The 25,256-nt window shown below is 34.5% G+C and overlaps 1 protein-coding gene across 1 annotated transcript; it reads right to left on the bottom strand.

Annotated features, from left to right (window-relative positions):
• Positions 1–227: 227 nt before the first annotated feature.
• On the bottom strand, positions 228–24,199 carry LOC128995977 (long-chain fatty acid transport protein 4-like). The gene is made up of 13 exons (XM_054421078.1): positions 24,086–24,199; positions 21,965–22,115; positions 20,797–20,955; positions 19,998–20,091; positions 18,760–19,021; positions 11,103–11,304; positions 7,645–7,837; positions 6,698–6,835; positions 5,220–5,351; positions 4,652–4,718; positions 3,009–3,108; positions 1,377–1,530; positions 228–468 (listed from the first exon to the last, which is right to left on the bottom strand). The coding sequence occupies exons 1-13, from the start codon at positions 24,145–24,147 to the stop codon at positions 287–289; spliced, it is 1,896 nt and encodes a 631-aa protein (XP_054277053.1). The 5' UTR covers positions 24,148–24,199; the 3' UTR covers positions 228–286.
• Positions 24,200–25,256: the final 1,057 nt, after the last annotated feature.

Below are 25,256 nucleotides of genomic sequence, written 5' to 3'. Positions count from 1 at the left end.
TCGAATACAGAGATTTGTTATGCAACGTTGACATTGAATACAGAGCTTTATTATGTACCGTCAACAACAAATACATATCTTATGTACCGTCAACATAAAATTTAAAAAATTGGGACTTCCAAATACCAAGTAATGATATTTTTAAAACTACGCTTTTCTTATAAATTAATTTAATGAATTTTTTTCTGGGTGATTAAAAAATTAATAATGATGCATTTTTTTTGGAATAGGTTGTAACAACCATTTAATTTATAACATTGTATAAATTCTGACTCATATTTCTCTTCTATATCTTAATTTTCTTCTTGAGGATGTCATCGTGTGCTTCTTGGGTAAGCGGCTCGTATTTCTTAGTCTTTGAGTTGTAGTAGTACATCTGGTCATGTATGGGTTTACCCTCTGGGTCTTTCATGTCTCCTGGGTTGAATCCTTCATTTTTTAGAACAGATTTCTGTATCTTTTGCGTGACTGGAACAAAATCAATCTGTTTTGTTAACATCAACAGTAATTTGGTTTATAGTCGGGTTTCTTGTGACAATTTTTTCTACCTATGCTGCATCACTAAATATAGTCATTTGTTCAAGAAAGTTAATTATAATCAAATTATTGGTTTAAATTTTTCCAATCAAATGTTTTTATTGATTTACATTGTTTTAATAAAATAAAAAAAAAAATAAAGTTGTTATATCATAAGCTGAACCATTGCACCATGTCAACCAGGCCAAAAAATTAACGGGATTTGGAAAATCTTTAACTTGAAATTGTTACTTAACATGCATTTATATTACAAAGCTAACATCTCTTATACCTTTACTATCCTCATGTATAATATTCTGAAGACAGATTTCAAGTCGTGTCAAGGTCAGCCTTTTTACACCAGAGAGTGTACAGTACCAGTTTTAGCAAAAGCTTTTAGTTTAAATTATTTTGATGTTTTTAACAGTTTTTCAGTGTTTACAACTCAGAAATTTTCTAAATAAGGGTGGATCCACTCTTAGAGGAGGTATTAGTAATCACTTTATGAAATCAAGATAAATTAAATCAACTTATTCGAGACTACACAAAAATGCAATGAGAAATTTTATTTTCCACAAGTCAAAAACTTTGAAAACTGTTTTATAGCTGCATTTAAAACGTCATCCTCAAACATAGATTAGTGCTACAAAGTTTGTACAGAGAGCAGCAAACTAAAAATGGCATCATAGTGTCCAACTTCACTCACAGCTATTTCTGCGTATGTGCAAGGCGATCGCAGCATTGCGGCAGAAAAAAATGGAAACGGAACTTACTTTTTGGAGCCTATATCAACCTCGTGTAAATAGAATGTTTCACCTAAAGTTTTACTGCTAATCTTCTTAGTTGGCTAATTGACTCACCGGTCAGGGGAAATTTGTCTGTGAATCTAATAAACACAGGAATCCATGGACCACCCAACTTTTTATCAACCAACTCCTCAAACTGAGGCATTTTAAAGTGTGCTACATTCATTTCAAAACATGCCATTCCTGCTCTGCCTTCCTGATCTTTTACCTGCAATCAGTTAAATTCATATTTTACTTTTTGTATTAACAAAGGTATTTGTAGTTGGCAGTACAATGTTTTTCACCCAGTCGTAGCGAACCTGTTTAATTTACAACATCGTCCCAAAACATATTTAATTTTCTTCCATTTAGGCCCAATAAAACATGGAAATTATAAATAAAAGTTAAACTTATTATATGTAGTCGACGGTTTATTTATGTTTTTACTTGACTATGAGATTACTTTTATTAACACGTTCGCTACGGACGGCTCCGATCGGAGTCATTCCGTACTGGCACAGCGCTCGTACAAATCTGGTCTAAGTCACTGTGCAGTGTTATACAAGTTGGTCTAAAGTGACGTTCGCATTTATCGGGGATCAACTAAACTATGTCAGCATGTTGTGCTGGTCCTATACTTTAATTTGGTGTATGTTGGGTTTAGGTTGGTAGTAAAATTTCCCGTAAATCCCGTTTTTAGGTATTTCCTCTCTTCAAGACACATTACAAAGACACTGGCTACGGATCCGGGCAGTGCTGCTATCTGTGAGTTTTTCAGTGAACTACGTCCACTCTCGGGGTAACACGGAACCATTACCGCAGCTTTTTTGCCGCTGTTAAAACTAAAATATTTTAATGCCTATTGTGTTCACTGATTCACTGGTGCGCCAAGGCTGCGTCACATTTCCAACCGCCCTGCCAATAGGATTTTTGCAGCGAACGTGTTAACTTTCAAAAGTAAACACAATATAACAAGAACAAGCCTTATCATTGTTATTGTGGATGCGTGCAACTAACTCTTGGCCCCACAGCGTGTCACACTAATCGTGGGCCTGTGTATGGTACATCAGGTATCAAATTTTTGTCATTAAAAAAGAACGTAATTGCATGAGCTACTAACCAGTCTACTATTGGTTACGTGTGTTCGACAAATCAATAAGTGACATCAGTACATTCTGTCGGAGGCTCAATTTAACAACATTAATTTTTATTTGAAATCTGGCTACAACTAACACATAGGACATAGGAATACAATGCCTTGTTCTATCTATAGTGGAAGGTAAATTGTCTTTGGAATATGTCTAATTGTAGGGATTCAGCTGGTCTGAGTAGTGTGCAGAATACTCCTGTCCTGGAAGCCTGCACGTTCAAATGCAGTCAATCGTCAATGACCTTTACCGATGTGACAAAATTCAGAACAGAACAGACTAGGTTCAGAACAGAACCCACGTGATCAGGCCCACCTATAAAGTAAAATTAGATATGTCTATTCAGGGCCTTATCCAGCTTTGGCAGGCCTCAAGTAAAGATATTAGGCTGGGCCCCCTTGAAGTATATGTTTTGCGGGGCCCACCTGGGTCCTTTTGGGGCCCGGGCCCCAGAAAAATGTCTGGAAAAACCGGTCTGATAACGGCCCTGTGTCTAATAGGGGTGTAATGTCTCTGTTTTCAAGATCTCCCTTTTTGATAATTTTTTAGCTATACTAACCTCTACTCCATAAACAGAAACTACGTGGCTACCCTGATAGCCCATTCCTTTGATTATTACATCTTCTACTTGGGATGCAGCAATGTTTTCACCTTTCCATCTAAAATTATGATTACACACAATATAGTTTTTGTAAGTATAAGCTTTTAGACTGTGTTAAAATTATGAAAATTATGTTCTTAACACGTTCGCTAATACAATAGTACAAAATTTTTCATTCACATGGACCAGCGATGCACATATGCGACGGCCAGTTTCCACCCATAGACTAGTCACATTAAAATAGACTGCCGTCGCATATTTGCGTCAGGTTTCTAATGTTATTAAAATGCTTATATCTTTGTAACGGTCTATTTGAAGGCACTGAATTCCCTGCAGTGGTCTACAGAGATGTCTGGCGCAACACTGCTTCGCTTGGTCTGTGGATATGATAATTGGTGACGTCATATGATAGTTGGAAAAACTAGTCTTTACTTTTCTGCATCACTGTATGTACGGTATGTATGAAGTATGTATGCTGCATTATCCTATGTAGCTTTTATATTTGTTCAGTTATAAACTGTTCTTGAATAATCTGTTTTTTTTTACTTACTTTCATCTCAAAACACAACAAAAATGAACTGTCGCATATATGCAACGTTTGGTTACATTACAAAAGGTTATTAAAAAAAAAAAAAAACAAGAATAAATTATTTACAAACTTGATTTAGCATATTAAGATGTAAATTTTGTTTTACAGGTTTTTGCCCATGGTCTGTGTGTACTGTTATCCAAGTGACAGCCGGTCTATGTGTAAGATTCAAATGTATACCTCGGTCTGTGGCAATGACCGCGGTGTCGCATATATGTGACGCTCAGTAGCGAACGTGTTAAATAAATTATCTACTTTCATTTTTTTGTGCTCTCATGGTCCACACTATTGGTGCTCTATTGGTGGGTCTATTTGGTGGTTTTTTTGGTGCTCTATTGGTCCACTACATGTATTGGTTGTTTTTAGTGATGGTACAAACAGAACAGGTAAGGTTATTTGCCCATGCACTGATCTTGGGCGGTAAAAAATCAACCAATATTTTACTGGTAGTGCAAAAAGCTGGCTTCCAGACATATCCGTTTATTACCGTTCGAATAATCACTTCTTCAGTTGTGAACCCACAACATCCAACAAAACCCACCTAAACATATATAAATTAGGTAAACATAAATTAATTGTTTATTCAAATATTTGACATTCTTATGATATATTGTCACAATTCCTTGGGTTATTCATCTATATATATAATGTTTATATGAAATTTACATTCTGCTTATAAAATTCACATTTTGCTATGTGTCTAGTTGAATGATTATGAAATGATTAGATCAAGTTTTATACAGTTCTTACAATTTAATTTAATCGATGATGCTCAAACTTGTATACCAGAGATGCAGATTACAAAACTTTAAGGAAGGCCCCATTGTTAATTTACATTTACAGCTGATATATTTATGAATGTTTTTATGTTTGTTTAGTCAAATGTTCACATTATGATATGATTAATTTGAGTTTTATATGATGGCATCGACTGCATTTAATACATATGTTTATGAACTAGAATGATTTAATGTACTCTAGTGCGTTGATTTACCAAATTAAAATTAAGTACCTGAAAGTATCTCCCAAACGATCCACAAAGTAGTAATAACCAAAAATATCTCTTTCAAGAACGTCACCTGGTAAACAAAAGAAACGTGTTATCATTTGATTCTTTGTCATAATGCAGCAAAAGCAGTTATTTCTTCATGCGTTGTGGGCCTAAAGTAGAATTTTTTTATCTCTAGGGAGTAAAATCTACTGTTGTGAACAGTGGAAAAATGTTGAGTTGACTGTAGCAAATCACATGGATCAAAATTATTTATCGATTGATTTATTAAGTAAGGTTACAGCTTATTGTTGCATTCTTGTCAATAGTTCAACATATCGATGGTATAATGTACACTAACGGAATCATAATAGACAAAATGATTTATCATTTACGAAACAGCTTCTTATTTACATTAGCAGAATTGAAAACAAGCTGAAAGTTGTTTTGAGAGGTTCTTTACATGAGAAGTATATTTGAGTTTTTTAGCTTAGTTTGTTGATTAAAGATGCAATAAGACGCAAAATATAGTTCATCACACTTGCAAAAAGTGTCTTTTCAACCCTCGCTAATTTTCTACATCATTACTTGCCTGAGTTGAAATACAAGTCGCCCTTTTCAAAAACATCCGGAATCAATTTTTTTTTCGTCTCTTCTTCACTTGCATAGCCTTTGATTTTGGAAAATCCTGTTTTGCTTTTACCAACCAACAACCCCTGTCTCGCTGAAACAATGCATCGAAGTGGTTTTGTGTAATAACCAAACATAAAGTGTAGGAATAAAATAAAAATGTTCAATATCCCAAACATTGAAACATCACACACTTAATTTGAAAGTGGACCTCTTTACATGGGATTAAAACTCCACAATCATCCACCTAATTCAATAATAATTTATTAGTGTAATAAAAATTATGACTATAAAGCGGGTTGAGACAGGATTTTTTCAACTTTAAAAAATTTTTTTTTTTTTTTAGCAAATTTCCCTATAGGGAAGTAGCTATTACCGTACGTCTCATGGTAAGACTTAGGCCCGGGACCGATTTTCTTTTTCATTTTGATGTCCCTAGAGGCCAAAAACACCATTCGTTCAAATTTTTATATATGTATATATATATATATATATATATGTGTGTGTCCGTGAACACGATAACTTGAGTAATTTTTATCCGATTTTGATGAAATTTGGTTTGAAGGTGTAAGGCGGGATAAACTTGAATGAGTTCGCGATCCAGCATGATCGGACCATGGGAACAGGGTTTTATGGGGGTTTTATGGGGTAAAAATAGGTTTTTCTCACTTTTGACCCTCAAAACACAAAATTTCCCAATTTTTCTCTAAACCTTCTTAAAGAGCTTAAAAAAACAAACAATTCAGTATATCAAAGTGTTTTTGTACGGTTATTGGTTACGGAGAAAACTAAAAAAATTGTAAATTTAAAATTCCCATGTTATTCTTATGGAGAGTATTGTAAAATGTTGTAGTTTGCTTGTTTATGGATATCTTTTGATAAAACTTGGCAAATATATTCATTTTATACTAAGCAATAATTATTTTACTTAAAACACACACTTTATTAGTTTCCTTGTAGCAGCAAACCTAGGTACTCGTTAAACCTATTGTTATTTAAATAGATCGATTGAAAATCAATTCAAACAAATGGAAATTCGCTTAGACAGCAGGTTTGCTGTGGCGGGGGTATTTTTTTGGTCGTGTGGATACACTGGGGACACATAAACACAAGCTTGTGCAGCTTTGTTGTAAAAGAACTATATATCAGGTATCTCGAAATTAATTAGGGGGGGGGGGGGTGAAAATTTACATACACCAAAAACTTTCTTTTTTAATCATCTAAACATTCCCTGAATTTTATAATTGTATCTCTATTAATAAAGAATAACAGGGTGTTGCGACTTTGGAGACAAACTATAATGTGAGTTATCAACATTAACAAAATATTAACAGTTATTCTTCATGCAGGTGACATTAAATTTTGGACCAGAATAGAAATGCAGTTTTATAAGTCTGTGTTCTATTCTATATATGATTATGTGAGATAAAGGCTACTTACTTGCTCTAATGCAGAGGCCATCTGTCCCACGTTTAGGTTCAGAAGTGTCGGTGTCGTACTCTATGAGCTCAATCGGGTAGAGAGACGTGGCATACCAAGGCAAAAAGCCCACAGCCCCGACCTTGTTGTTGATGTTTACTGTAAACAATTCAGACCTGTTATTATTTGAGGTTTAACGGTCTCCCTAAATGGAGTTTATTCTCATGTATCCTACTAGAAAAATTGTAGAAAGGTAAAAGTGGTTTTCTGATTTAAGTTGAGGAAAGTTATACTGTAACTTTTTAGCTTGTGAATCAAGTTTTTCTTTCTATTCTGAATAGTTACACTTTTGAAAACACACCAATGTTGTTATAGTAGTTTGCACAACAATTGCGTAAAGATAGTGTTTACACGACGTGTGAGACGAGTAGAAAATTTAAGATACGATTCTCAAAAGCTTCTACGAGTGTCGTTAACACTATCTACGCGAGTTGCACACTACTTTATCAACGACAGTGTTTTAAATACTAAAAATCACTACTCATAGTCATAAGTCATACCTTCTAAGAGAGGTTATGATTTAGTTTATAACCTCTCATTGCCACTGACAGAGTGATGCAACGAAACATTGTACCAAACACTAATTGCACCACTCAACAATTAAATTGGCCTGAACAGCTGATTAATTGAAGTTCGAATCAAATAAATTTTACTTCTTCTCTCTAAATCCTTGAACAACATCGGTCTGTTATCCGTGTTGTTATGAGTAAAACTATGCTGTTATGAAGGTAAACAATGCTGTTATGTGAAACTTTTCAATTCTAAGAACTAAACTGAAACAACTACTTTAAAAAACGGTCGTAGGTAAAATACTTTTCAAATCTGCCCTCATACATTTCACATTATCCAATGTTGAAGTTTAGATAAAAACGTTTCTTTCCATAAAACATAATGTTTTGAACACTAACCTAAGTTGGCATTTCCTTCTGTTGAGCCGTAGAACTCCCCGATTTGTCTGACGTTGAATCGGTCTTGGAAGCCTTTCCAAATTTTTCTTCGCATCCCGTTGCCAAACATCAACCGAATGTTGTGGTCTCTGTCTGCAGGTGATTTATCTGTGGCCCACACAAAGGAGCAAATCTCGCCAATGTATTGCCCCACCTAACACACAGTCGCTGTTAGTAGCTTCTGCTAAACTTCACTATAGGGGTAACAAAATCTACTATGCTATATCCTATCTCGATATAGTTCAAATGGAAAATCAGGATAGCTTCTTGTTTCAAGATAAAGTCTTGGACAAGTTTTTTTAATGACGTCTTAAACACTCTTCTTAAATTGTGTTTGCATTTTTTTTTAACTAAAGAAAAACTTACGATAATGTTAGTTGGGTAGCCAGGGGTGCCCATCCCCCCCTAGACTCATGACGCACCCCCCCTGCAATTGAGCAACAGCCCTCCCCCCCATAAATGATGTACACAACAAATTAGAAACATTATTCCCCTCGCCCAGCACTATTTGTAAAACTATAAAAGAAGTTTTATAATTTTTTTAAGATATTTAAAATTCAAACCCAGTTAATCTATATCAATAAAGTTATAGTTTTGTCTGAACATTGCTCAGAATTATACATATTTTGGGTTATTTATGTTTTATACATTGAAGAAGTTGAAACATGTCTTATCTCAATTTATGTCCGTCTGTCACGGCCCAGAAGGCATTTTATGCAGCCTACTCATGGCATACTCTAAAGAAAACTAGAGTACCGATTATGATTCTAATGGTTTAATTGTATCCACAGGATTGGCGAGAGAGTCCTTATAGCCATTAAAATATGGCCTCACTATTTTGGAAATAAAATAACGGACGATCAAAAACACAATTTTGTGTGATTTTTCTAGTTTATTTTCTCCATGTTTACTACATACGTCATTAATTTATGAAATACTAATAATCTGTTAAGAGAACACGTCATGTATGAAATTATGAACAGCTGTTTTGATAAAGATTCCTTTTCCTAGCTGTCACTGATATGTTTACATAAATGTTCTTTAAGAATACTGTGTAGGCCCTAACCATTTCCGATCACGTTTGTAAGCAAATCCAAAACCAAGTGAGATTAATAACCGTGTGGCTTTGGCTTACATAACGGGTTTGATTTATCACGAGTACTAATATGTAACTGTAAATTAAATTAAATAACTAGCCATCATCCAGGTCGGGAACCGGAGATTCTGTTTGTATCAAGTTGTACTTGAATTTTGATTACAGGGAAAAGACCGTGAATCAGTGTAGTACAGGACTGGAAAACTTATCTTTCTATATAAATAAAATTAGAGTTTTATTAATCACCTCAATTTAAGGAATTTTTTTATTGCCAGAATATCCATATAGCGTTCGTAACCTGCTTAACGAATTGTCAGCGTCTTTCTCGATATTACGATCCCCTCTCCCTCCCTTTAGAAACATCACAGCTCCTTTGATGAAAATGAAATGGAAACAAGGCTTGCGCCAACAATCGTCTGCTCCGTACACTTCTGTCTGCTGTGCGCTATGTTACAACAGATTTCAGATACAACAGCTGGGGAATGATGACGATATGATAACCATGGTAACTTTAGTAAGGCTGTGATTGGACAATGAGTAGGCCTAAATATGGCGACTTGTTGAATTCGTGTATGAATTGAAGAGAAACCTATTAAAGAACAGAAGAACAAAAAGAAAGAGAATAACAAGATTGTTCTCGTTACATTCTTTTTTAAGAGTGTTTTAATTATCTCTAAATATAATTTTACACTTGTTTATTACTTTATCAATTCCTATGCTGTGATACAGCACCTATCGGTAGCCTATCTGTCTATCATGAGCAGTACCTTATAACACTTTCTAAAGGTTCCTTTAATATTTACGTTATTTATAGCAATGCAATGTTTGGCTAGTGATTAGTTGAGTTTGAGTTAGCTACAATTTTAAACGTTGCCGTTTGTACAACTGAACCAAGATAAATGATTTGAAATTTACAATAATAATGATTGTGCAATATTGAATTTCGATTATAAAAATGTAAATCGTGACGTTAATGGCTGTTTACAGCGTTTTAATGAGTTTGTCATCTGTTTTTATACTATATTGGATTAACCGTATTTTTCATTCCTCCCCCCCTCTCCCTATTAACTCAGGTAATCGAGTATCTACACAATAGTGTATAAAGTATTGTAGCCTATGCTACTTCCTACTTGATTGTATTGTAACGAGCTTTATGTCAACAAAGCGTTCTCCTGTGCTAAGTCGCGGTGTAGCTGGACGTGTCTGTACCACGCGTTATCTTTTATCTATCACAGCAGTTGAGCCATCCCGTGCGCTCCCTCTTAGATCTCATGTCTTGCTAATCTGAAATAATAACTTTCTACACGAATCCTAAACTATCCTAAAATCCTATTTTAACTAATTTAATTAAATAATATAACTATTGTCATTAATTAATCCACTTTCTATCTGGCGACTTCGTAATATATTTTGGATTGTCGTCACGTTGAACACTGTTGCAATTAACTTTAGCCCCCCCCCCCCATTTGAATTTTTTGAGCCCCCCCCAAGAATTTCAATGACGCAGTCTGCGTCACGGCCCCCCCTTGTGGGCACCCCTGGGGTAGCTTATTGGATATAGTGCTTGGCTGCTCGCCCAGTGTTCAGTAGGTTGCAGGTGCAATTATAAAAAAACAGAGGCTTTTTGAAACTTTCTTTAGGTTTGAAACTGAAGCTAAGGTGTCTTTAACAACTCCCCTACCACAACCCAACACAACAACACCTCCACCCAAAACAGAGTGAGGACAAAGTGTGGAAACGGGTCAGGGAAGTTTAAAAATGACAATTTCAGAAGAAATTGTGTTTTGAGTGGATACCCAGACTCACAGAAAACCCCAAAGGAATGAGGTTAGCGAGTGTTTTAGATTTGATGAGTTACAAGGAAGAAGGGGATGTAATATTAAGTCAAACCTTTACTGGGGATAAAACATGGATATCTCTATCACCAATAATTCAAGCAACAACCTCCCCGGTTGATTTCAAAGCAAAGCCCGTCTTCTGAAATGGACATTTTCATGGCCTTTTTAAACTTCCTGACTCATTTCCGCTCTCTTTACCCTCACTCATTGCATTAGGGCCATAAACCATATATTTAAAACGGATTATTCGCTAAAATGTTGAATATTTTTTTGGAAAACCACTTTTGGTTATTCATAACACAATTATGTGAAATAAAATTTACAAATAACCTAGTTTATACAGTATTCTGTATTCACATTAGAAAATTTCAATAACTACTTTTGTAATTTTTACACTTCAGAACTTAATCGTAAAGTAATTCAAACAGTAAAATTAGCTATAAAGTAAAAGCTTGCAACATCTTACAACAAATAACTTAACTTACCGTTGCTCCATATTTTTTGCAGTCCGGAAAATAACCTCTTGCGCTGAACTTTTCCTTGATTATCATCGTGAGGCCGTACAGCAACATCTGACCTGTTCCGATCAGACCTCCAGACGCGTGGAACAGCTGCATTGGGTTGTACAAAACATCTTTGGACTTGATTCCAAGGAAGTAGTGGGTTCCGGTAGCCATACGTATGAATCTGTATCATATTGTTTTACCATTTACAAAAAACATTTATTACTGACCAGTTAATCGTTCGGTTATTTTTGATGTTGCAACAAACACGTGTTGCTTTTTTAGAAGTATTTTAGAACAAGAATACAAGATGAATGTAGAATGGAATAATTTGTAATGGCTTTGTTACTGACAAAGATCAGCTGTTTTATCCAGAATTACTTTTTGAAAGCCGAATGACCAAGGATAGCTGGGCACAGTTTTGAACCTTAAAAGAAACTGACTTTTCTCAGGGTCGAACTGATGACCTTTTTTCGGGTGAGCGCTATAAACACTTAGCTACCCAGCAAAATATAGGAAAATTCAAACAAAATCCTCTTCATAACGCTGTAATTCAATATAAAATACAACATTAACATAGTTAAACATTAAAAAAACTTATGATTATTACTTTTTTTAATAACACAGCCAAGTTTAAAGCCGGGTTTTCCTTGGTGCGGAAGCGGAGGGTGGAGAGAGGAACGCGGAGAGTGGACTCCTATTGTCTTAGGTAATTTAAATAAATAAATAAAATAAATATTACTTTATTATCACATACACAAGAATACATTCCAAGTTTCTAGCGCAGCTAAAGGAACAGGTGACATTGTCAAATATGCATAATATAAAACAAAGAAAACATTCCATAAATTAAAATAGTATTAAAGTAAAATTAACTATAAACTGAGTTATTGCCCAAAGTGTGCACCAATATTATTGTCATCCAGGAATTCAGATACAGAATAGAAGGTTTTTTCTATTAAATACAGTTTAAGGTCATTTTTGAATTTAGTTATGCAGCTAATATTTTTGAATCTATTTGGTAGACTATTGTAAAGCCTCAAACTCATAGTAGGGTGACTTTTCGTACAGACAAAGCCGATGCCTTGGATACTGCAGGTTATCTTTGAAACGAGTGGGGTAGTGATGAACAAACTGCTTACTTACATATTTGTGAAAATTACTTTTTAAATTTACTAGAGTTTTGAAAATAAACAGTGAAGGCATTGTCAAGACTTCATATTTTTTAAATAGTGGCTTACATGATGTTCTTTTAGATTTAAAAGATAGAATTTTTAAAAAACGTTTTTGGATTTTAAATATTTTAATTGCGTGGGAAGTGGAACCCCACAGCTCAATACCATATTGCAAATGAGAGAAAAACATGGCATAATATACCATAATTTTAGTTTTGGTATCTAGCCTATTATATTTCGCAACACATAAATTTGGAAACAAGCAGTGTTTAATTTTTTTGTAAGCATATCAATGTGCAGTTTCCATGACAATTTTTCACCAATATGTAAGCCAAGAAATTTTGTACTTTTTACAAAGGATAAAATATCACCATTAAAAATCAAATCAAATGTATAAAATATTTTTATTTTGAGCGGGCTGAAATTTTAAAATTTGTTTTTTTGAACTATTAAGTTTCAATCCATTCACATTAAACCAGTCGGATAGCTCTAGAAGTGAACGATCTAGCTCTACTTTCAAATTATTAGAATTGTTAGCCTTAACTATTGCTGTAGTGTCATCAGCATATTGAATGAGGTTAGAAGAAACGTTTTTGGGCAAATCATTTACAAATATCAAAAATAATAAAGGTCCTAGAATTGACCCCTGAGGGACACCATATTTGATTTTACCCCATATTGAGGAAAATGTTTTACCATTTTTCTTTATAATTGTTCTTTGATACCTATTGCTTAAGTAAGATTGTATCCAAGACAATGACTTAGCAGAAAATTTGTAGTATCTAAGTTTTGTCAACAGAATATCATAATCTACATAATCAAAGGCCTTGGAAAGGTCACAGAATACAGCCGCTGTACTCTGCGACCCATCCAAACCCTCCGACACCTGATTTATGAAATCAGAGATAGCAGATATTGTGCTCATTCCAGATCTAAAACCAAACTGCTGGTCAGCAAATAGTTTGCTAGCATCAAAAAAAGAATAAATTTGATTGTATGCAATTTTTTCAAAGATTTTAGAGATGTTGGGTAGTATTGATATTGGGCGGTAGTTATCGGGGTTTTCCACTAATCCCTTTTTGAAAAGAGGCTTCAATTCAGCATATTTCATTTGATAAGGAAATATGCCTTCATAAAAACCTTTATTTATAATTATGCAAATAGGACGTGCAATGAAAGTAGCTACCCTTTTGATAATAACCATGGGAATTTCATCCCATCCAACAGATTTTTTATTTTTTTGGTGTTTGATCGTTTTCTTTACTTCTGAAATGCTTACAGGGTGGAAATTAAAGTAATTTTTCTGATTATTTTTAAAATTATTGACAAATTCTTCTGCAGTATCGACATATGGCCCGCATCTATTGTCTCCCAAAACATTTAAATATTTGTTATTGAAATAGTCTGACCATCATTCAGGCGCTTCTTTCCAACTTGAATGTCAGGAAAATCTAAGGATTTATTACCAGAAGATCCGAGCTCAGACTTAAAAACATTCCACGCAGCTTGACTTTTATTATCAGCAGTTGATATTACTTCACAATTATACATCTTCCTAGCTTTATCACATACAGTCTTAAAAATTTTCCTGTAATTCTTATAGTAAGCTAGAAAATTCTTATCTTTGCTGGTTTTTGCAAGTTTGCTCAGTTGCCTTTTAGTTCTGCTTGATACCCTTATACCTTCCATCACCCAGGTTTTATTATTATTGTTTTTACGTTGCTTGTTTGAAAAAAATTTTAGTGGAAAGCAATGATTGAAATGCATTATAAACTGATTAAAGAAATTATTAAAATTAGTCTGTGCATAATATTTATTTGAAATATCCCAATTTGTTTGAGAGATAACCTCACAAAATTTTGAGATGTTATTTTTAGTAAACAACCTTTTCTTTGAGCAGGGTTTTATGTCAGATGAAGAATAATTTGTAAGTTCAATAAAAAGAGCCCTGTGATCAGAGAAACCTAATTCAAGATTGAGTTTAGACCTCCGAATTTCTGGATGAAATAAAGAAATGTCATTTGTCATAATGTTATCTATGCAGGTGCTCGAGTTTTCAGTTATTCGGGTGGGAGAGCAAAAATTTACATTAAAACCGTACATACTTATTAAGTTTAAAAACATGCTTTTGTTATTTAATGAGTTAGTTGTAGGCAAAATATCCACATTATAATCCCCTGCAATATAGATGTGGTGAGACTTCAGATACTTTTTTAATTTATTCAAAAGTAGTTCCAACTTACTAATAAAAGATTTAAAATTTGCTTCATTTCTGTAAATGGAAATTACAATTGTATTTATATGGGGAATTTCAATGCCACAGGCCTCAAAGGTACCTTCCTCATTGTAAAGACACAGATCACCTAGTTCCTTAAAATTATAGTTTTGATTGACTAGTATGCAAGAACCACCTCTCGATACATTTTTCCTACAAAAATAAGCCCCTATCTTATAGTTTTTAAGGCATGATAGTACATTTTATGTTATCTTCCAATAAACAATGTTCATTAATACAAAGTATATCTACATTTGAACCCTCTAAAAACGTATATAATTCATGATATTTATTGAGAAACCCCCCCTGTATGTTTAAGTGCATGAGCATTACATTATTTTCACTTAAGTTATTACTAATATATTTACAAGATTCCCATTTTACACACTTTTTACCAATATCATAATGAGACCCACCACATGCTATACAATAATTATCAAGATTACAATTACTGAGATTACTTCAAACATATGCTTGACCATCAGTTTTGTCTAACATTTCTGCACACACTAAGGGTTGGCTATCTATCTATAAAAACTATTAGAATTAGGACTAGCAACTTCCATCATTTGTGTATTACAAGTAATATTATGATCTGCATTAGCACCAACACTAACACTTTTACTCTGCTCTGAACACACTTCACTTCCGGTGTTGTTGTTGGTGGAGGTGATGGTGGTGATAGTGGCGGAGACGGCAGCAGTGGTGGCGGTGGTGATAGTGGTGGAGGTGGCAGTAGTGGTGGTGGTGGTGTGCAGTTGGGGAGGCATTGGTCCGAGAGGAGGGAAGGCTGTCACGCTAGTTACGTCCGGTACAGTAGGCTGTGAGATGTCCACCAATCTCTCAGAAACTAGATGCTGAGACTCCGCTGTGCTGCATATACGTTGGTACGTGGCTGGTTTGTTGAAATTGCCAACTTCTTTTTTCAGCACTCTGAGGAAAGCTGGGTGGGACAGCTCATGCCTTATTTGTCCTGGCCTTTTAAAGATCTCTTGACATGCTATAAGTTTTATTGTAGCACCAGTGCTGTTCTGAAATTTAGGGGACATATTAAGGTCTTCAGATCTCTTGATTTAAAATGGTCTGTGAGCTGCTTAAAAGCTTTGTCATAATCTCCTTGTATTGGTTTTCCAAAATAGTTTTGCTTCGTGACTAAGCTATACACTGTTGCTCCAGTCTGTGAAGATTGACATGTCAAGCTGTCGTCAACGTAGTCCTTTTGTTCAGGCCTTCCAAAGGCTATTCTAAAAGCAACAGCAACTCCCGCACTCATATGCTTTTTGCTACCAAGATCAGCAGAGATGGAATGTGCAAAGGCCACTGTAGGATCTGCCTTATAATGTTCAATTACACGACTCATGTCAGCATCTTCAATCTCCATACTATTTTCTTTAAAAAATAGACGTTCGCTATTATTCCCAGGTGGTTTTGGTAGTATGATTTCTTTTATCATAGATGCAATTTTTCTCTTCCCAAACTTGTTGAAATGGAGACCATGTCTGGTATAAAGACTGCGGCACAGGTCATCCAGAGGTAAATAATGGGCATGCACGTGTTTCTCTACTAGCTGTACTATTTCCATGTTTAAATAGGTTATTTTATTGTTGATAGATGGTGCTTTGTACTTGTATGGAATGCCAGCAATAATCACATTTGTATGTGTTGTTGAGTTTAACACCTTGCTCAATGAGTTAATGAGATGTTCATGATCAGAATCAAGTTTGTCATTAGATCTCCCCATTATAACCACATAGTCTTTTTTTCCAAAATCTCCAAATTTTAATGTTACTGTTTTCCTAGAAGAAGCAGAGCGGAACGCCATGTAAATCGTTTTCCGCTCTCTGCTCTCCGCTCTCCACCCTCCGCGTCTAGGAAAACCCGGCTTAACAGGTTAAGACTAATAAACTTGTGACATACCAACTCATAGACTTAAAGGCTATTTGTAACTCTTTTTGAATGCATTTTAATGTGTTCTTTCAATTACCATAAGCAATATGTGCTGTTTTTATGTCGTGTGTGTATGGTCGGTAAACAAAAAAGTAACATTTTTTTAAATTCCTAATTGTAAGTGAAGATTTTGTTTGTTACACTGGATATTTGATGTGGACGCAGGGGTAGATAAAATATTCATACACATTTCGAAATCCTCATCATGAATAAAAATGCCTATCACAAGTACTAACCACTACAAACTCAATAGTTAAAACAGAAATAAGTTAAATGGATTATGTGGCTGGAACAAACTTAATGGATATATTTAAATACCTGAAATTAGAGCGATCAGAATGTAAACTGAATGCACTGAGAGGATATCAATTTCTTTTAAATGTATTATTGCATGTTGATAACCGTAACGTCAAAATACCCCCGCCGCAGCAAACCTGCAGACTAAGCGAATTTACACTGAAATGTCTACTTAAAAATATAACATTTATTCTTGATTTAAATAGAATTAGTTTAACAAGTACTTAGGTTTGCTGCATCAAGGAGGGTAAAACTGTTTTTTTTTTTGTAAAATGTGAATAGTTAGTAAAAAATAAAAACATTTTCCAAATTTGATCAAAATATGTTCACAAACAAGCAAACTACAACAGTTTACTTATTCTCCATAAGAATAACATGGGAATTTTAAATTTACAATTTTTTGGAATTTTCTCCGTAACCATTAGGCGCATAATAACGCTTCAAAATACTAAATTATTTGTTTTTTTAAGCTCTACAAAATGGTTTGGAAAGAAATTGCTAAATTTTATGTTTTTTGGGTCAAAAATGGGAAAAACCTATTTTTACCCCATAAAACCCCCCGTAAACCCCCGTTCCCATGGTCCGATCATGCTGGATCGCGAACTCGTTCGAATAAACGTACGTTTACACGTTTTTACCAAATTTCATCAAAATCGGATCATTTTTGCTCGAGTTATCGTGCTGACGGACACATATATATATATATATATATATATAAATATATATATATATGAATTTGAACGGATGGTGTTTTTGGCCTCTAGGGACCTCAAAACGAAAAAAAAAATCGGTCCCGCGTCCAGGTCTTACCATGAGTACTACGGTAATAGCTTATTCCCTATATGGGAAATTCGCTAAAAGATGTAATACAAGCTTATGATATTTTCAGGAATTTAAGAAGAACATTTATAAAATATAGTACTCTATATTAAATAATGGAGAGCAAGCTGGCCTAGTGGTTAGAGCGCAAGACTTCGGTCCCCGAGGTTCCGGGTTCAAATCCCGCCAAATCACCAATGGATTTGATCTAAGTGATAATGCCGCAGCCCCTAGGTCTAGCCTAAAGTAAAGTGAAAAACAATCCTAGGCTCGTGCCTAGCGTCTTAGGACAAAAAGATTTTGCAATAATTAAAGGGATTAAATTTCCGGTTTCTATAGATGAGTTTGTGTAATTTTAAGGGAATATTAAAACTTTTCCCTGCCAAATATATATACAAACATCCTCTTTTCTATAAGTATAAAAGAGGATGTTTGTATATACATATATTTGTTTGGCAGTGATAAACTCAGACACCACTGAACCGATTGCCACGAAACTTGGAACATACGTGTAGAATTTCATGGAATAGGTTTATACACCATCAATTTCGTGATCCGTCCAATCGGCTCCGCCCCAGTGGCTCTGGAGTTTCCCATGTTAACCTTATGAGAAATGGAATTAATGAATCTTAACAGCTTTTTCAATTAAACAAGTTGGTTCTGTTCTATGATGTTCAATAGCATTAAAGTTAAAAGGATTACCAACAGGGTGCAGCACTATTATTTCTTTTACATTTATGACAACAGCTAATTTGCAACCAAAAGGTGAGTGAGCGTAGCGAACGAACTTCAACCTGGAGGCGAGTTAGCGTAGCGAACGAGCTAACCTGAAGGCAAGTGAGCGCAGCGAACAAGCTCCAACCTAAAGGTGAGTGAGCGTAGCGAACGAGCTCCAACCTAAAGGTGAGTGAGCGTAGCGAACAAACTTCAACCAGGACGTGATTGAGCCATGCGAACGAGATCATCTTGAAAATTAAGAAGTTAAACGGGGCAAAGCCCGCGTGTTACAGCTAGTATACTTATAGATATGGAGAAAGTATTGTTTTTGTCAACATTTTTGAGTTCCAAGTTTTGAGTGAAAATAACAGTTTTTGGTTACACAACTCCCAAATGACACTCGGTTTACCTTTCAAAGTCAAAAACAGCTGCTTTAGGGAAGCCCTCAGTGCCAGAGGTGTAAACGTAGACCATGTTGGAGTTAATGTTGAGTTTCTTGGAGATACTCTCATCTATGGGTTTCACGAGATCTTTATTCGTCAGCTCCGGATCGAGGTGTATTATAGTTTTAGTCAGTCTTGTGGAAGGCATTTTACCTCCCAGCACGTAAATCTTCCAGTCCACTGGCATCTTGTTTACCTGATCCTCTGCATCATATGCATCCTCAAACGCTACAAACATAAGAATGGTTGGTTTATTATCAACAAATCAGTATATGAAACACAATTGTTTTGTTGAGAACCTAATAAGAACCCTGAGGATAACAATTTAATCAAGGTATTGACACACATATTCTCATTGCTAATTGTTGAGTATGAGTATTCTCATACTCATACCTATTGACATACATATTCTCCTCAGAAACTCAAAAATGCTGACTCTTAAGAGTCGGCGTGACCGCCGGCCATCTTGGATTTCCTGCCCATAACGGCAATGTTAATGGTTGAAGCACATTATGGCATTGATAATTAAGATAAAAGTTGCAAAATATCTCGTTTTAAAGCTATTTAAACCGCGTATGTGATTTGCTATCTATTTTTTAATTTTAATTGTTATTATTTTGTAAAAGTACATAAATATATTAAACTGTGATTTTTTTTTCAACCTTTAAAACAAAAATTTTAAAAGTCAGAAAAGCAATTCACACGGAAAATAGATTTAAGAATCACATAACCTTTTCTGCTCGGTAATGAAGCTTACGATGCATGATTAATATGCTTCAACGTGAACGCATGTTTTTGTTGATCGGTACTAGGACAACCACTGTTTAGCCTGGCATCTGACGATCAACAACAATGCACAATTAATGACTCCTGCCGACTCTTAAAAACAAGTTTTTAGTGGACACTTGAAGTAACAAAATTCCTCAGCAATGAAACTCTCAAAGAATTCAACCACCTGTCGAATTCCATGTTTAACTGTCCACGGTTAGTATTTCATAAACGTTGTTCTTAACAGGCCACACTATCACATTATCATTGATTGTTGGCCAGAAATGCTAGAACCTGGACTAAGCCTTCAGGTTAGTGGTTCCACGCTCGTAACAACCAGTCCATCTGGGCATTCTCTGGCAGTTTAGTAGAGATTAGGAAGATATACGGCTAAATGTTGACATTTACAATGCAATATTCTAGTGTAACCCAATACCTTTAAATAGATCTTCTTTGGCGCTCACAATGATCGCATCACAAGGGCCTTGAGTAGCTTTGCTGACTGCGTGGATCAAAATGGTTCCTTTTGCCTGTGGAACAAACAGCAGTATAATAAACAGCTGATAACAAAGCTACACAAGGCATCACACTCCATTCTTCACCCATCCTTAACAAAATTAACAACCCTGTGCTAAAGTAACTGATGTTTCCATATGGGGGATCTGGGGGGCAAGGAATAACCCCCAGTAAAAAGGGGGTTTAGGGGCCCTCTCCTGGAAAATATTTAAAAAGTACAAAATGGTTGATTTTACAAATGTTGATGCTCAATTTGCTTTATGTATTGTAAATTTATTGTTTTTTGCATTAATTTTTAAAACTGTAAAAATGTGGTTAACGTAGGATCTCAATAGGGGGGCTCCCTTGCCCATATTCATTGACGCCCATGACCCTGCTTCACATCCTTCTAAAGAAGCTGTAGAAGAGAGATATCAAATTAATCGTATTGTGAACTTTCTGTGCTTTCAATTGCATGGAACTCTTTTCTTAGGCAAGTTAGTTGTGTGTGTGTGTAATAAATGCTCCCTTAATGTATTAACATTTTAATCTTACTAAGTTAAGTTGGATCTTCTTTTGTAATTTGTAGGTAAATCCAACGGTATTTAAAAATATATATTTAAAATAACTTGTTTAGAATTTGATGGTAAATGATAGTCAAGGCAATTATTCATGGTAATTGAGCCAAAATATTAATATTGAATAATGGTAAATGTTTGTACACATTATGTTCAAGTTACCGTAATGTTAACCAGAGCTGTGACGATGCCGATGCGACTGAGACCCAGCCAGACACCGATGTACTCAAGACGGTTCTCCATCAACAAAGCCACCTTGTTCTTCTCTTGAAAGCCATTGTTTTTGAAATAATTGGCGATTTTATATGAATAATCTTGAAGCTGTAACATTTACCCAATTTTCACATTTAGTAGTTGACATCAGCGAGCCAAGGTCAGCATTTATTCACAATCTCCTAGTTTGAAAGGTAAAAAATAGCCTATAATCCTGCAGAAATTACTACAGCTAGTTGCAGAGTCTAAATAAATTCTTCAATTAATGTTATAGTTATTTTCTCAAGTTCTATTGAAAACTTCATTTATTTAAATCAATTTGGAACCCCTTCGGATAGTCAAAAATCTGAATACAGTTTTGAAAATGGTTGAAGACAGTGGCAGTGGAAGGAGAATTAATTATCGCCTGCCAACCAATTTCATCAATTCCACATTATATTATTTAATAGAATAATACAAATTTTATTTTGATTTCTCCTAGAGGTGATCTAGATAATAGGAAATCCGGATGATTGGAGCTTTACTGTGATTTCATCCTGATTTGTCCTGAAAATTATGAAAGTCTATTTAAATACCCACTTATGTACAAAGAGTTGAAATATTTCTTGTTTGTTACCATACTGGTGCTCATGTGTCAATGTTAAACACACATTTAGAGAATGTTAAAAACCCCAGTAAAACACAAGTAGCATAGGCTTAAGATTTGTATTTTATCTTCAAAATTGCTTGAAATAATTATATGTTTTCCCTTCATAAACTCACGGTGTTGACATAAAGTTTAGTATTGGTATTATTATATGATCAAATTAATCCATAATGCTGTTAGAAATCAAACACTGAACAATTATGAAGAAACTGAACAAACATTTACAAAAATATGAAACGGTTTATGGAAAATTATACAACCGTGAAATAAATAATTAATTAGGTGAAAAATTATAGGAATTAGACTGGGGTCTACATCATTCACTGGCTTACAAAACAAAAATAATGTTAAGGACAATAATGATAAAATCATATTGTTTGTCCAGCCAGAATTAACGGTACAAGTTGTGTTGGCTATGGCATAGAAATGTCATATTGTAATTTCTATGACACAAAATAAAATAACATAGACCTCTTTAAATGTCCAAGCCTGATCTTCTAGACGAATGGCAAGTTTGTTAGGGTGAGCTTTGACAACATCATCAAAGATTTGGTGGATCGTCCACCCTTTGGACGACCACTGCGCGATCAGTTTGTTGACTCTCCAAAAATTGTAACCAAATCTGAAACAAAACCATTAGTGCTTACCTACATTTTAAATTTGTTTATTTTAATAAGAATTTAGAGTTTTTTAGGAATATAGTTCAGATGGTTTACCACAGAAAATTAGAGTCCAGGGGTTGGATACACAATAAAAGGCCACAAACCATTTATGTGGTCCTGGAATTTAATTTTCTTATGAACGCTAGTTGAACAATATAGGTATTCCGTTTTGAAAATTCATAACCATCCACTTAGGGTTTATTTTCAATTATTGCCTAACATCTCATGTGATCATGATAGAAATAATAATTTGATACAACTTAATATCAAAATTAGCGGTACTATGAAATGAAATCAACTTTATTCATACTTTGCAAACATGTGCACGAATGGCATCATTACATTGGATCAAAATCATAATGCTTAATCCCAAAAAAGTACAAGATATAATCACTATTGAAAAAGTTCTTATTCTAATATATTATGTAGGAGGAAATATTCATTCTTTGAGTACAGGGGATTGGTTAAAAAGTACATTTTTAGTTTAATTTTAAATTTTGTAGTCCTTGTGCAGTCCTTTAATTTTGTTGGAAGAGCATTGTAACATTTTATACCCATATACATTGGTTTTTTTTTTTTTTAATCTAAACTATATGGAGGCCACACATTTTACAGCATGCTGCGGCGGTTATGTTAGGTTTGGTTACCATAAATATGTTTGTAAGACTTTCCTCTTTTTGTTATGAATCGAATGATACCAGATGAGTCATACTTCCTATTTATAATAGCCCAACCTAACATAGCCGCCACAGCACGCTGTAAGAGTGGCCTCCGTATAGTACCAAAGTACCAAATTCTCAACAAAGATAGTAAAAATTAGTGACACAAAATTACTTTCTTTCACAGCAAGTGAGGGTCATTGAGAGTCCTTGGAGCCTAGCTGAGCTTACTCATAAAACAATTACAAACTTACAACAAAAATGTCTAATCTCATAGTGCCCTAGATATTAAGATTACAATTACTAAAAATTTAAAAAAAAAATATTTTGGAATGATAAATAACTGTTCATCAACTGTTTGAAATTAATACAAGATGGCCACTACCCTCCAGGACTCGTTATGTTTTATGCCATAACTTTTTTTCTCAATGATGTGGCAAGATTTTGATACTACAGTCATAAGTGTTTATTAAAGAAATTACAACTGGTGATTTGAGCATAGGAAAATAAATAACGCTCAAACAGTAGTTTGGAAAATAAATTATCAATTCTTGATTGAAATTAGCTATCATGATTGCTGAAGTATTGTATGTAAATAATTTCGATAGGTCTAGCTTTCTTACTTACTGCTGTGGCGACTGGTACCCTAAATCTAAATGGTACTTGGCCTCCCCAACACACTGCCTCCATACATCTCTGCATCTTGCGTCCTCCTCCCTTCTTCCCAGTTTTCTTATGACATTTCTACTTTTTCCAACCATCTCAGTTTCGGTCTACCAAGGAGTCTTCTTCCTTCTGGGTTGTTCTCCAGTACTTTCTTTGGTAAAGAGTTGTCTTCTTTTCTTATATGTCCTGCCCTTCATATCCTTCAGTGACAATATCCGGATCTTTAAATAATTCTCTCAGTTCCCAATTATGCTTTAATTTCCATCGTCCATCTTCAAAAGTCAGCCTGTGCACTTTTCTCAATATTTTTCAAATACTACATATAACTTTCTTTTCTGTTGTTTTACTTAAAATCCAATTTTCTGATCCATACAGGAGAACTGGTCTGATTTTGCGGTCTTATAGTACGATAGGTCTACATAAAATAAATCAAATGTACACCATTAAGTGTAGAGGTGCTAGAGATAAAATATAATAACTAAATGTGCAAAAAATTATCTATTTCCAACTTGATGTGCTTAGGTAAAATACATGAAAAATACTAAATTTTACATTACCTTTACACTAAGTACTATACTAATACCTTAGTACTATATTTAACTTACCCAATGTCCCGAGGGAGCATAGGGATGGTCACAAGCATTTGGAGGATGAAGAAAAGTTTCATGGCTTTAACATGGAGTCAAAAGTATAAGCCTACAGTACTGAGCCTCTCACAACTAAAATAAGATTGAAAACATCTGTGTAATTTGTTTTTAATCATCAATTCTCACATGTGCTATATAATTATGTCCCATTAATTATATGATCTCTGACGTGATGACATACGTTCAGGTAAACGTTTCATGCCAAGTTATCTGTTAAAAGTTTAGGAATCCTACAAAAATATGGAAAATAAAAAAAATAAGTTTTTAATCAAAATAATTAATCAACATCCCATTTCCAAGTCAAAGCTGTGGCCGATTTAGAGTAAAAATGAACATAATTTTATTGAACCACTAACATAGTACCATTGACTATTTGTTGTATTAATAGTCATAAATAGTACACTGATGTTGATTATTGGACAGATTGTTTGCCTACTCTTGTTGTCAATTATTATTTACCAAGAGTAAGAACTACGGATCGAACCTGGTAGTTGTCATCAATCCTTGCTTAGTCAACTTTTCAGGAAATTAAATTTGTGGTTTTTACCCTCCATTATTCATGATTGGTTTACCATTAAACATTAACATTTTGTAATGAGTCAAGAAAAATTAATTATTATTTTAAAATCTCTGTTTTTCTCAAGTATTTTTTCTCTTGAAAATATGTTAAGCTCTAAATTTCTTCTGGCCCGAATATAGGGTCAAACTATATCACAAAGTGTCATGAAACATTTTTTAACTTACCTCTTGTGTCGACCATGATTATACAGAACGGAGTGAGATAAACAATCAAGGTCAGCAGGGTTCAGTTTCGATTTGAACCATCGGAGCTTCGGATTTCACTCAGAATCTAACCAGCGACGTTTTGATCAGTAGGCAAGCACTGTAAGCCACTCAGGTACCCAGGTATTGGCAATTGTATTATTTAGGTTACTTTAGTGTTATATAATTTATTTTATAGTCAGCCAATTTATTTTGCATTGCAATTTTAGCAATTACAGACTTATTCTATTTGTGTTTCAGAAAATATCCATCAATAGCCCAAGGCCCCTCGTCCACTCGATGATTTCAGTTGCATGACATTAAATCACCTGACCAAATTCCAATAGTGAACTATTGGAGGTTTGAG

Source organism: Macrosteles quadrilineatus, unplaced genomic scaffold, assembly GCF_028750875.1.
Source record: "Macrosteles quadrilineatus isolate MER2022 unplaced genomic scaffold, UCM_ALF_1.0 Scaffold_5__1_contigs__length_97177068, whole genome shotgun sequence".
Lineage (NCBI taxonomy): Eukaryota > Metazoa > Arthropoda > Insecta > Hemiptera > Cicadellidae > Macrosteles > Macrosteles quadrilineatus.
Note: the sequence above shows the minus strand (reverse complement) of the source record. Positions and strands in the feature narration are given on the sequence as shown.

What these genes read in the sequence shown, in the direction of transcription:
- LOC128995977 (XM_054421078.1), bottom strand. Translation starts at nt 24,147, where the DNA reads ATGAAACTTTTCTTCATCCTCCAAATGCTTGTGACCATCCCTATGCTC. An exon ending in ATGCTCCCTCGGGACATTGG is followed by an intron (nt 22,116 to 24,085) that starts GTAAGTTAAATA and finishes GTTTTGTTTCAG; the next exon opens with ATTTGGTTACAATTTTTGGA. An exon ending in AGGCTTGGACATTTAAAGAG is followed by an intron (nt 20,956 to 21,964) that starts GTCTATGTTATT and finishes TAAATGTTACAG; the next exon opens with CTTCAAGATTATTCATATAA.